The following is a 14,402-nucleotide window of genomic DNA, read 5'->3' as shown; positions in this document are numbered from 1 at the left end:
GCAGGTAATTAAAAGCAGCCAACAAATTATTTTGGATTGTTAACTGGAAGATTAAGATGGTGAATATATGTCCCAGTATGCAATGTTGCAGTTCCCTAAGCACACTAAATAGAAAGGCACCATTGATATTTTTCTGCACTGAAATATACTGTCATCTGTTGCTACATACTAATGTATGGCACTTTACCTACAAGACATGAAAACATTTGTAATTTTTTTTTTTTTTATAAAACTCTTTATTTACTACATCACTAAAATAAAAGTTTTGTTTTCATTTATCTTTAAAAGTCTTTACAAAGCAAATAGTTTATAGAAAATAAAGGTTTAATAGTGACTATTCTTTCTTTTTCCTCAACATAAAGGATTCTCAGCAATTTCTTTTGACTTTACACAGCAACTGGATCTTGTTTGGTGGTGTAACTGGATGACTTGTCTTGCATGTCATCAGTTGGAAATGCTGGGTTAGTCCTGCTGCTGTCCATAGCCCTGAGCAGCAGGGTTGTAGTGCTATCAGTAGTAAGGAAGGAAGTGTGTTCCCCCTGACCCTCCTCTTTTTCCCTCACTAGCATGTTGCCACCACTGGACTCCACATTATGCTGCACATGGCCATTGGTGACTCTTTTGGTGCTGCAGTTGTTGATGTTGTTGTTTGTATTTAGTAGCTTCTCAGGTAATGCTGAGAACAAATGGCTGCCAGCTGTGTTTTCATGGTCACCTATGTAGTAACCATTCTCCATAGTAAACAGCGGGCTAGGTGGTAAGCTATGTGCCACATGGCCATGGTTGTAGTGGGCAGAGGTCCTCTTCTGTTCATCTCGGCTCAGAGACTTGCGTGGCTGATGTGTGTTTGACAACAGCAGGGGACGCTCCTCCTCACCAGAGGGGCTTAAAGCCAAAGAAGGGACAGAGATGGCCAGGCTGGACAGGGGGGCAGACATCTCTGATGGAGGAGACCCTGGAGTTGCAGGAGAGGTCTGGGACAGCTGAGTCTGGCTGGTCATGGCAGGTACACATCTACAATAGAAAGTACAATAACAACACATTTTTTTACACATTAACTTGAAAGCTGCTAACGTCAATGTTTGTTATTAAACATAGTAGTCTGACAAACAACAAAATACAGGTTCAAATATATTGAGAGTTGAATTGCCAATGATACTGCTAGGACAAAATATAAAAAGCCCACCAAGGCTGTGGCCAATAAGTCCATCTATTCATTTTCTGACCCACTTACCCTGTGTTGAAGGTCAGGGGTCTTAGAAAACACACATAGAATATTTTGCTTCAATGACATCAATATAACTCATCAAACAAATACATAAGTATACATAGTATTTCTCGGCTGACTGAGAAATATGCATGTTTATGACCATATTATATATAGATGAAGGGAAGAATATAGGGGAATATACTTTCAACTTAAATATAAAGATACAGTCTCGTACTCTGTTTTGGTGCAATCTCCAGCCAGCCCCTGTGGACTTGCAGGACAGAGTTCACCTTTGAAGATTTCACCAGAAGTCGGATAGAGCTAATGTGCACTGACAGAATCGGAATCTTTGGATGCTGTGTTGGGTTACAGGGCACTCAGCAACTTGAATGGCAGCCCATGACATCAATGTATGTATGTGTGTGTGGAAGGGTGAACGTTGATATGTAGTTTAAAGCGGTTTGAGTGGTCGGTAGACTAGAAAGGCGTTAGGCAGCATTGGACATTGCAACCTTGCAATCAGCCTGTGCCCAATTTTTACAGACATGGTCTGCTCACTCCATACGAGCCTGGCTTGTTATTCTAGTAAGCTGATGAAATGTTTTGTATGAGTTGTTGCCTTCATCAACATGGATTTTGAAATCAACCCAAGTTTTAAATACTGTCAAGATCTATTATGATTTAAGATAAGAGCTCACCACTTTCTCCCAGGAAACCCTGTCTCAGTTGAGGATAATGAAAGACAGTAATACTCCATGCAACAAGAGATCCAGAATTTATAACTAGAGCTAGATATTCCAAGCTCAAGTAATTGCCAAAAGACATAGATTTACAGCTAAAACATATCATTATATAAAACACCAACTCCCTCACCCTTCCTATCAGTCCAAGTGAAATGTATAAAATTATAGTTAGCAGGTGATGTTTCAGCCCCTTATTTCCAGTTTGATCAAGCCAGGTTTCGGTTAGAAGTATATACTCTAGTTTGTGAGCAGCAATGGAGACATAAATATCGATCTATTATCTGTAACCATTTACAGGGGGAGCCAATCCCAGCTGACATAGGGTGAAGGCATGGTACACCCTGGAAATATTGATGTCCTTAACAATGAAAGTCTTTTTAGCTCGAGATCTAACAGTAAGCAGTGTAAGTTTCAGAATGTCTGAGGTATTGGCAGGAGGTACAGACAGAGAGGGCTTAGTATATAAAAGACAGCTAATAAATCTCTTGGATTGTCTTACTTGCTTATTCCTGGTGAAAGGTTTGCAGGCCTTTAGTGTGCGTTCTATGTACATAGAAAGGAGACAATATCATTCATGACTTGGATCGATGCAATCATGTTTAAAGAGATCTGTTCTGTTGTAGAAGGTGGTGAAGTTGTCCACATAGAGGAAGTTTCGTGAAGCAGTAGCCCTTTGGCCAGATAGCTACTTTGGCTAAAAACTATTTTGATTGCTCTTAAAAGACAGATTTGGAAAAGTGAAAGCCTTTCCCTGTGTATGGTTGAAGGAAGGGTAAAGAAAGGCGTGGTGGGATGAAAGACATATTGTGAAGTCAATGAGCACAGGGATAAAAAAGAAGATGAAAGTGACCTGGAAAAGGTAAGACACAGAGGGAGCAGGCACAGGTGTGATACTGGCTGTGGCCCTTGAGGGGGTAGGGCCTCAGTGACATCACATTTGACAATCCTGAGGAAGCCTGCGATTGAAAGAGTTTGTAAGGACAAATGGAATGGAGGAGCAGGCGAAATCCAAAGTTATGTGCCCAACAGAACACAAGCAGATCTGCCGAGAATGTCTTGGCTTGAGGAGGAACATTTTCGGATGGATATTTATTTGCAGATCAGGATTTATGATCAGGGCCTAATCCCAGTGTCCCCCCTAAGGCTTTAAACCATGAACCCTCAGTGATTTACTGACATCACCTGTTAAACGGTTGAGTGGAGAGGACTGTAAGGGCTTAAACTGGTCTAAATATGAATGGGACGTCACTTTGCTGCGAAACATCACGTTACCGTAACAATGTCAAAAAACATTATGTACAATTGTTGGGTATTTATTTGTAGTTTTTACTCCCTGATTATAATGTCTTCCAGGCTCTTTCCTTGCAAAATGAGAGGTAATTTCAAATGGATCTTGGGCAAAGTCTGCAGAAATGGGTACATATTGAAAGTGTTCATAAGGGGCTCAAAATGTCTGTAAGAGAACCCTCAAACACTCGATGATTGGATAGTGGGAAAGAACTAAACCCTTATGGACTTTGCGAGAACGTGCCTCAAAGTCTGTAAGTGTGAAGATTGGGATTAGACCCAGGTATAAGTAGGGTTGACAGGTGATTAGAGGTGTGCTTGAGGCGTGGCCCAGTTCCTGAACCTTATTTTATTAGTAACTAGTTAACTTCATTCAATGTATGCTAAACTGGAACATGATCACTGATAGCAAGAGTAGATAAATATGTTGAGGGCTTTCCTATTGCAAAGGCCCAAGTCTTTCATATAATGTTTGACTATATTTGAAGACTTTAAAAACAGAGATTTGACAGTATTATTTGATTTGTCCTAACTGAGATTACTGACTCCCCCAATTGAATAGAATCTGAAAGAAAGTAATAAATGAATGAAGAAAGGCGGCATTGTCGGTATTTGGGCCACATTAGCAAGTGTTTAGTCGGTATTGTTGATAACCACAATAAAATTATATAGCACCCTACTGGGTCTATTGGGGATGATTTATTGTTGATAACTATAATTCAGAATCCACTGTGTTGAGTTATAAAACAATGACTGAATTGAGAGAAATATAATTTATGAAGATCAGATTCCTGCTGACACCAACTGCTACTACCATTATTACTATTAGTCACATTACTATTACTATTACCTGTACCATTACGCATATTAGCTTTGCTTCCACCCTGAAGCCCTTTTTGCTTTCTCGCTTTGCAGGTTTCCATGAATCGTTGTGGTACCTGGACCGAAGTCGTGCCTCCTGCTGACACCCACTGCTACTTCGATTATTATTATTAGTCACATTACTAATACTATTCCCTATTTCATAATTATAATTCTACTATAATAATTGCTGCTGTTATTATAAGTAGTCTTAATTTTTTCCTTTGTTACTCTGCTTACTACTCTTATTATATGAATAATTTATGTCATATACATTGAATGTGTTGTATCTCTGTTATGCTGTTAATTCTGTACACATGACATCTATTGTATTCTGTCCATCCTGGGAGAAGGATCCCTCCTCTGTCGTTCTCCCATAGGTTTCTTCCTTGTTCTCCCTGTTAAATGGTTTTTTTAGGGGAGTTTTTCCTGTGCTGATGTGAGGGAAGGACAGAGGATGTCGCATGTGCACAGATTGTAAAGCCCTCTGCGGGAAATTTGTCATTTGTGATTCTGGGCTATACAAAATAAACTGAATTGAATTGAATGGAATTCTTCTAGATGTATTTTCTGAAGAATATTCATGTAATTCTAATTTGTTGTACACATTGCTTATTCACAAAAAATCTAATAATTTGTTTATTCATTAGTTTATTCCTCATAACATGTTTTCCCTATAGTGTAGCATTTTGGTGGACAGTATATTGTGAGAAACAGTGGCATGTATGTACTTACTGAGTCTATGTTGCATTGTTTTCAGTTTCATGAGCCTCTTGTTTTTCTACTTGTGACGCAAAGTTAGAATGTATTAACCAATTACCTTGTACTTTAAGGCAAATCCCTGTTGGAGGTGGGTGTGTCTCAGCACTTCTTTGAATGAGCACTTAAGTCTCTGCTGCCACCAGTGGCATTCAGACGACCTCGGCTGCCCTGTGTGGCACGTTGGCTATTCTCCGGCAATGACATCACCGAGACAGACTCAGTGTCAGACAGAAGACTGTTGCTCCAGTCATTAGTCCAGCTGCAGAGACAGGGAGGGGGTCGTTTAGATGTAGACAGATTTCAGACTGGCCTCTAGACCATGATATAAATGTATTGTGGGTCAAATTTGTGCACCTGAGACTCTCAGTGTATTTCATTCCAGTGTTCTCACAGTCCGCATGAATTAAAAGTCTTAATAACTGATATAGCAGTCAATTGAATATTCAGCTACTGGAACTGCTGTCAAATTTGAAAGTATATGTTCAGCCAATCAGTATTGAGCCTGCCAAAATTTTAAAAAGTAGATTCCAAAATGTTTTCACTTGCTTCACTGATGGATGAGACAGCATAGCTTTTCTGTTAAATTATAATCATTGATGCTGAATTATACAGTTATGGATGACTTGGTGCACAGGAGGCACAGCAAACGCCCAACGGATGGGATTCAAGATAGGCGATAGAGCATGTTGGAGTTTTCATGTTAGCAGCTATCAGTCTAACTCCATTCATTCATTCATTCATTCATTCATTCATTCATTCATTTTCCGTAACCTGCTTTTCCAGCAAATGTTTAATTGGAGTTTTGCTGTGATGGGACTAAGATCCACAGCTTGCACATCCAGAGGCTGAAACTGGTTTCTATTTACTTTCTTTAGTTGAAGCAAAAAAAGAGAAATTGCTGCTTTACCTTACATTCCAGGTAATGAAAGCATTGAATTGCTATTGTTGAGGCTCGGTGACCTTCTCCAAATGAGCGGATTCCTACTAGTATGCCACTGACTTGGCAATCAGTGTTTTCAATAACCTTGTGATTTTTATATTATCAAGGTTCCTGATCATCTGTAAAGACTGATTTTGTCTGATCAACATCCCACTATCTCATATCATAACGTCATATCTGTACTTATTGTGCAGATAAGGCCTAAGTATGAGGCTTTACTGTATCACTGCACTGACAAATTGTTATGACTCAATATTCATTTGAATTCTAAGTCCCCTTCATTATACAATGTACAGTGCATATTTTAGGCTTGCATGAAATTTAAGATAGCAATTTTTAGTTTGTTTTAGTTTAATTTTTGTAGTTTTAATGCAAAAAGGAAATATAACCTTCATGGTTTCCTAAAGTATTTGTCCATCTTCTCTACAAATTCCATCCACAGCGTGTCATGTGTAGTGCGTTGAACTTGAACAGAGTTTGAGATTTGTCTGCCAAAGACTCCAGTGTATAGTAAGCTCTTACCTTGATGTAGTGGTAGGTGCTAAGAGTAGTAAATCAAATTACTCAGTTAAAAGTACTGTTATTTTAAATATTTGTTTTCAATAAAGGGGGCTGGGGGATAATGTGACCATGTGATATGATAGAACTATTAAATCAAACGCCACTTTTAGGGTTGAAAATAAAGGGCATTACAGTGTCAACGTATACAACGGAACACCATTGCAGCGTCCCTGGTTATGAACCGCACCACAAGCCCTCATGACCGAACCAACAGTAAATTCCTCTTTTCACATTTACAGCCTGAAACCGTCTCCCTCAGTATAGCCTTAGCTATCCAGTGAAGAGGACAAAACTCAGACAATTATATTAAAACAATGACAAGAAACAAGGGCTATGTTAACCACAGCGGATGCAACAAGAATTATTTAGCTTTATATATATATGTTACATATACACACATCATGGAGTATATTCATGACATACAGATTCTTGAGTAAGTGAAACCACACTGATTTTTACATGATTAATCTGACAGGAATGTGTGTTTTTATTTATTTGTATAAGCCATCCTGTGTAAATGTGTTTCTGTGTCTACTTTGTTTTGTTTTTGTTTTTTTCCCGCAATATATGAGTGTTGCGTGTAACCCCTCATTATTTCAATTTATCAGACATAGGCGACCGCTGAAGGGCTCTGATCAAGTGCCTGTGTTTAATGAATTAGGACTGAAAACAGGATGGTTCTCACCATCAAACCTATCCGTGGTGCATCTGCCTAAAACCAGACCAAACTGACCAAAGTTATTCCTTACCTCTTGCTAGAGATGTCGGTGAACGTGGTTGGTTCATGCACCAATAAAGCATTTTTGCTTGTAGACAAGTTTGTTTCTGTCTCCCCCTCAGCTGCATGCTGCATAGCTGTCCCATTACATTGCTACAAAAAAAGCAGAAAACACATTAACAGTTGACTTGCTTGTAAAGATTTAACAGGTTTTGATGCCTTTTAATTGATAGCAACAAGTAACTGCATACTTTGATGAGCTGCAAATCTTGAAGAGGCAAGTTAGAAACCTGACGTCCTCTGGCTGAGTTTGCCAGATTGGGGCCAATACCAGTATTGGTATTATTGGTCCTCTTATTCCTCAGGCTCTGCCTTAGATGGTCATGGAGCTTCTTCCTCTGCTTCCTGTTTGTGAAAAAACAGAAGAATGAAATGTAGTTAATAAGATACATTTACCCAAATTTAATTTTAATGTTATTATGGATTGACTGCAGTAATGGTAATTGGTATTTTTTACGTATTAGGGTCAGTACAAAATACACTTAACATTATTATTCCGTCCAATAGTCCCACAAAATCCTCAAACGTCTCACCTCATTATGTTTGACTGTATCTCTTATCTATTAAAACTGTTTTACATATGTTCAAATTGCTTGGTATTTGTGTATCGTTTGCAACACGCATTTGCAAGTAGCCAAAATTACAAAAAATTGTTGTACACATTTATAATTTATAGTTTTCCTTTTTAGATCATGTAATACCCATTTGTGTCCATTTTGGGACTCATTTTACTCCATACCTGGCTTTTTTTAATTGAATCTTAACTATTGTAAAGTCTTGTATTGAAGTTCAAGCCATTCGTGATATAATACCTTTTTGTAATAGAAATTTAGTGGTCTGACAACTTTTTTTTATTTCCTCGAATTTGTGGCACTCTAACTGCAGTCAGTCAACCCCAATTCTGGCTTCCTCTTAGGCGTCTCTTTTCAAGTTCAAAGTTCAGGTTGCTAAACCTATTAACCATTTTTGCAGACTATTGATTTATTTTTTGAAAGTACACAGTTCACAGCTGAGGAGATTTAGGGACTTGAGGGACTATTGGGTACTGAAAGAAAATGGCGGAGTGAACCTTTGAGTCATTAATGAAATATGAAAATGTGTGATGATTTACTTTGTTTTGCAGTAGGCAACCACACACATGATCCCAACGACTAGGAGTGCAATGCAGATTCCTGTTATTGTTAAAATGCGTTTCTGATACAGCTCCTCAGCTTCTGAAAAAGAGGACAGTACAATCTTAAAATTTCAGGTGCACAATACACTCAGACAACCACATACATCAAGCCATAAACCCAAACAATAAGAAAATGCTCTGCAATGAGGTTTTTACATTCACAGCAATAAACAGTCCAAATACTTCCTTCTATTCAAATGAATTTGTTACTACAGAAATGATTGAAATCTAATTTACTGAGCTGGGAGACACAGTGGTCCACATTCATTAAGCTTCCATAGCACTGACAGCCCAACCAATACATTTCCCCGTTTAAGCTTATGCAGGTGCATTTTTATCAGTGTAGTCATGTAAACGTCAACACAGAAATGTAATTTAGAAACTGTCTCTGTTTACGTGATGTTCACAATTATTTAAAAAAACTTTTTTTGGGATCCTCATCATTTGTTTGAATTTGTCTTCATGTTTTAAAAGGATTATCACGCGATTTATCATCGTGACATAAGTTATTTGTAACTCTATAGGGCTCCAGTCAGCAGTTAAAGACGAACGACTCTAACATGCCATACACCAAAATCCAGCGCTCAACCATGATACCTGCTTCTCTTAATTGTCCTAAAAGCCTTTAACATCATCTCTACAGGGATGGTGCACCACTCAAAGAAGTACTCGTTTCTTAAAATGTAAAGGAGAGTGGTGCATTCTATAAAAGGAGCAATTAAGTACTGTTCGAATCCTGGTTTTCCGACTGTATTTTAGCAGGCTAATTTCAAGAGATTTTTTTATAGTGTTAAACACATTGCTTTCGCATGTGCATTTGCATATTGCATACCTAGTGGTATTTTTTAAATAGAACATTCAATTCATATTGTGAGTTCCAGTTAAAATGCTCTTAGGCTCTTGAACAACAGAACAGAAGGTAACTGTATCATGTAGGCCAGTAATTATGGTGAATCCATATTTCTTTGATAAATTTATTAAGATTTAACACCCCATTATAAATCATCCATAAAATTGGAAATTAGGATTGTTGCTTCATTTATTTCCACAGCTGCATGAAATTTACCAAAGTGCAATACAATAACAAACTGCTCATTTTATGATATCAGTGTTTTATAAAACAGCAGAAGAGAGGATTGCTAAAATGTGTGCTTATGCCTAAAACGGTTTGATGAATGCGTTGGTTAATTAGTCTGGTCAGCCATGATGGAGAACCTGAAATTTAGTAATTTTTAATTCAGTCAACTGTCCAGGTTTTAGCATATTTTAAGAACACATTGCAATGGTCTTATTGAAAAAAAATATATATTAATATAATAGTGATATATTGATATTTATTAATATAAACATGACTTAAATATGCCAGATTTAGCAAAAAGGCAAATTCACATCTGCTCTTTTTGGGCAGCTAAGTGCATTTTTACACAATTTAACAGATATGACATGACTCCCTATGATAAAAACAGGCAGAAACTAGAGAGATACATTAAGTAAGTGGGAATATAAGGAACAGTTGGAAACGTACATTTGATGAAGCTGGAAAACCACCACGTTCTTATTCCTAATTTGTCAAATACCAACAGTTGGTCAGAAGCCCTAAGCTTCAAACTGTGATGCTCTAGGTACCCCTCTAGCGTCAGTTTTGGAAGTGTCAGGGAAGGCATCAATAAACGCTTGTTTAATGCATAATGTCTTCTCAAAATAAGCTTCCAGAAAGAAAGGTTTAGGAAACATAACCAAAAAATTAGGAAAAGGTCTTGGTTGACGTGATTTTGAGTGACTACGGACTTCCGTGACTAGCGAGTGCCCTAATGAGTCACATGACTATCAACTTGTGTGACTCATGGGACTAACGAATGACTAACGAGTCAAATGAATTATGGACAAAATAAAGCAGCTTTGATATTTTTTGTTCAACACAGGACACTCACCCCACCCTAAATGGTAAATTAACTTGCATTTGTACAGCGCCTTTCTAGTCTTCTGACACTACATGTCATTCACCCAAACACACACATTCATACACTGGTGGTAGAGGCTACCATGCAAGGTCCACCTGCCAATCAGGACTCAAAACTAATTCACACATTCAGCGTCTTGCCCAAGGACATTTTGACAGGCAGACTGAAGGAACTGGGGATTCAAGTGCCAATCGTCTAATTTGAAGATGACCCACCCTACCTCTGAGCCAAAGCCGCTACATTGCGATTTATCCTTACTTTATACTGTGTCAGTTGCTCTGAGCATCTAATTACAATGCAGAATAGTTTACACTGGATTTAGTTGGAAGCCTGGTGCGTCGCATACAAAAGGGTGCCTCTGTAGCTTGACGCCGAGGGGCACTGATCAGGCATCGGTATTTGACGAGTTGGGAGTGAGACCGTGTTGTGGAAACAGGAAGACAGAAGGAAGGAGATGGGTGAAGTTAGAAGGACATTGATGCTGCTCTATTGTCTCATGCTGAACACTGGTCGCAACAGAAAAGGCAGGAATGGATAGCTGAAGGGGTGTGAACATACAGCTTTAGAAATATACAGCCTCTTCAGCTTTCAATATGTTCTCAAATAAATCAGCAGCATTTGGACTGTTTGCCGGAATCAAAACACGTGTGACATTTGACGTCAAAATGATAGCTGCATCACAGTGCTTTGTCTTGAATAATGTTGATGTGTTGTTGTTCGTTTTGATTGCAATAATATGTATTCAATGTTATATATTATTTGTGCTGATGGTCAAGGCTGTATGATCCATTCACCTGGCAAGAGAAAACTAGCTCTAGTAGAGGGTTTTAGCTTACGGTCTGCAAACTAGGAGGAAGGAATAATCCATACCCATAAATTCAATCCCAAGATGTTCTGTCAGTGCAGAAAGGTGACAAAAAAGAAAATTTGATTTTTCAGAGATGATAATATTTGTAGTTCTAACAGAATAGAAGGTAAAAGAGATGTAGTCAGATTTAGCTTGAGGGATTAAGAATAACACAGTCATTTTACACAAATTATACAGTTTAGACTTTCTTTATGAACTCGTATAAACATTAAGTAATGTCAAATCTATCCTAAAGGTACAGGAAACAATTAACACCTAAAAGTCAACAGAGTTTATCCAGACTTTTCTCAAGATTTCCTGACACCAGTGTGGTACGCGCATTTCGCAATTAAATAAAATCGGAAATGACAAAGCCAAGTGGCTGAAATGTACTGTACTCATACAGCGCTTTTTTATTCCTACGACCACCCAAAGCGCTTTTACACTTCATGTCATCATTCACCCATTCGACCCCATTCATACACTGATGGCAGTGGTTACCATGCAAGGTGTACCCCCTGCCCATCAGGATTCTAACAAAAAGTCATACGCATTTACACACCGGAGTCACAACCTTTCGGTAGCAATTTCGGGTTAAGTGTCTTGCACAAGGACACATCAACATGGACTACCAGAGCCGGGGATCAAACTGCCAATCCTCCGATTGGAGGACGACCCTGCTCTACCACGTAGCCACAGTCACCAAATGTGTGCATTTGCAACCCCATTGCAAGTCAAAAAGTTGATATTGGCCAACTTCGATAATTTTTCATTTTGAACCCAATGCCAACTTTTTAAATTAATGTTTTATACATTATTGGCTGTTAATCGCAGGTAACTACTTATTTAAAACCCAACCATGATGTGTTTCCTAAACCTAATTTAAAAGAGAATGTCAGTAGTGCTACACGGCCATCCTCCACCCTGATCACCTCACACTGACTCTGGCTGAGAGAGAAATTAATTTAACAAGGCCAACAGGCTGTTTAGCTTTATTGTGCAGGTCTGCTTAAAGCTACAGCTGTATCTGTAACATGTGTGGGTAGCTCATTTATATCAATTTCACTTTTTATTAGGAAATAAATCCCTATCTTTGCCATTCTTTACCATACATAACCATACATAACAACAGAGCTCACATTTTCTGCACTTAATAATCAGCTCAGTTTGTATCCAGGTTTGACTGAAATTCTCTCTGCATACAAATAATACTTTATCTCTGTAACTTGGAAGTATCTCAGTGGAAATGCTTTGGTGAAAAATCTGCCAAATGTTTAACATATAATAATGCTTCACTGGGCAACACTTCAGAGAAGTAAGCATTGGTTCTCTCTCAATACTAATGACCTTCATCACACATTAAAGGAGACACCCTGGACATGTTTTGGGTTTGTGATGAAAACTGCCAAACTGTTTTAAATCCCAGCAAATGAACCAGGAATTAATGATGATTAAGTTTAAATAAAACAACAACATAAAAGAATGTTAAAAGCAATTGATGGCATTTATTTCAGTGCTTGATACTTAGTTCATTACCAAATTACAAACTTGGGTTTCCTGTACCTTTAAAATACTGGTGAAAGAATTTTTGTTTTTGTTTTTACTGTAATAAGGTACCTATAATGAAGTTAATACAAGCATACAATATGTATCCACCTATAAGGCACGACCACTACAATGATGTGGCATGGTGCATGCCCCTCCATCAGTGCGCTTGCATTTCTTGAGCACCATGCCAAACAGTCAAACAGACAATCAGTTAGTGGGATCAGGATACACTCAACAGTCAACACTCTTAATTTAGCATGCTATGACGATCATGCACAATTCCCTACACATATATAGGACTCATTATTATGATTTTAAAAATCTTTGAATTTATCAGTTTATTACCATCTGCAACAGTGACGCTAGCATTGTTTACAGCTTATGAATGTTTGTGTAATATGTCAGGTGTGTAACTGTATTCCAGTTTTTCCTTTTTGAAATAAAGGATACAACTTCACAATTGGACTTGAAGACATTCTTGCTTAATAATCTTTTGATGATCTTTATTAGTCTATTTATGTCTGTTTTTATGTTTTCATTTTTTGAACATACCTCGTGTCTGTGTCCACTACTCTTTTTAACACAAAATCGTTACAGTACAATCTTGCCAAGAATGACTTCTGTCTAGGGCTGGATATTGTTTAAGAAATTAGGGTGCCAGTACCAATATCAAAGTTTATAAAGTTTCTTCTAATTCAACAACTAACAAAACAGTGTGATTGTTAAGACAGTCTGTGGATTTTCTCCCCAGGCTACAAAGGATCAGATTGTGGTTGCGGTTTACTTTAGCCTATTATTTGTCAAATTTGACGTGTAAAATTGTGTCTTTTTCAGAAATGCAGTGAAATGAAGTCTGTTGAAAGGACCGTTGTGAATGTCTTTTTCACATTTGAACTAAGGCTTATACCATCTCATTACGCACAGTGAGACAGGATATCGTGCAATTGAACGGAGCATCTGTACCTTTTGAAATTTCTCCTATCAAGCAGCCAACTGAAAGGCATGTTATCAGTAGAGCATTCACTGCAGAAAGTATTTGCCTGTCAGAGCACACCTACCCTGTAAAGCTGCTACAAGAACAGTATCAATATCTGAGAGGTATTCCACTACAGCCCTCTTGTCCTCATTGGCTGGAACCAGCACATATCATCACAGCCACAGTGCCAATTATCATGGCATTAGACTGGCATTACATACTAGACTAGGATGGGCTCTCCAAGGGCCATCCAACTTATTCCAAACCCAGTACAATATCTCCTTCAATCTCCCCTTCTTTAAAAGCGAATTACTCCAAAGTGTGGAAAGACGAGACAAGTTACCTCTCGCTCTACTCCACTGTAGGACATTTAGAGTTGATAAAGATGGTGTTATGGACTGTGCTACTCCGCTACTAAGAGCTCCCAATATTCCTGTACTTCAAGCTCCAATGAAGCTGTCCTGCCCAGCCTCTGTGCTACAGAAAGACACATTTCCAAGGATCCAAAACTGGCTGATAAATACCAAGAGGAACTGATTAAACTTGTGCACTCTGCCTATGTTCAAAGGAATCCCACTAACCAGGTAGACCAACCGCAGCTAAACCACCATCCTAGTATTCATGAATGGCAAGTCTTGCCATATGGAACATGTAGCCCATGCAGTGCCCACTACGCAATTCAAAAACATGTCCAAGATCACTGTGATAGGAAATGAAAAAAGGTCCTTCAATCAGTCAAACATTTTTTATGTTG

General features: G+C 38.3%; 1 protein-coding gene across 1 annotated transcript in view; it reads right to left on the bottom strand.

Annotated features, from left to right (window-relative positions):
- Positions 1-386: 386 nt before the first annotated feature.
- Positions 387-14,402, bottom strand: part of nrg1 (neuregulin 1) — a 37,619-nt gene continuing 23,603 nt past the window's right edge. Inside the window, exons 4-7 of the mRNA XM_054613043.1 lie at positions 8,254-8,353; positions 7,334-7,487; positions 7,114-7,235; positions 387-1,014 (exon numbers count right to left, since the gene is read on the bottom strand). Coding sequence (XP_054469018.1) covers positions 387-1,014; positions 7,114-7,235; positions 7,334-7,487; positions 8,254-8,353 — 1,004 coding nt within the window. The remainder of the gene's footprint in view (positions 1,015-7,113; positions 7,236-7,333; positions 7,488-8,253; positions 8,354-14,402) is intronic.

The sequence above is a fragment of the Anoplopoma fimbria genome, chromosome 14 (genome assembly GCF_027596085.1).
Source record: "Anoplopoma fimbria isolate UVic2021 breed Golden Eagle Sablefish chromosome 14, Afim_UVic_2022, whole genome shotgun sequence".
Classification (NCBI taxonomy): domain Eukaryota; kingdom Metazoa; phylum Chordata; class Actinopteri; order Perciformes; family Anoplopomatidae; genus Anoplopoma; species Anoplopoma fimbria.
Note: the sequence above shows the minus strand (reverse complement) of the source record. Positions and strands in the feature narration are given on the sequence as shown.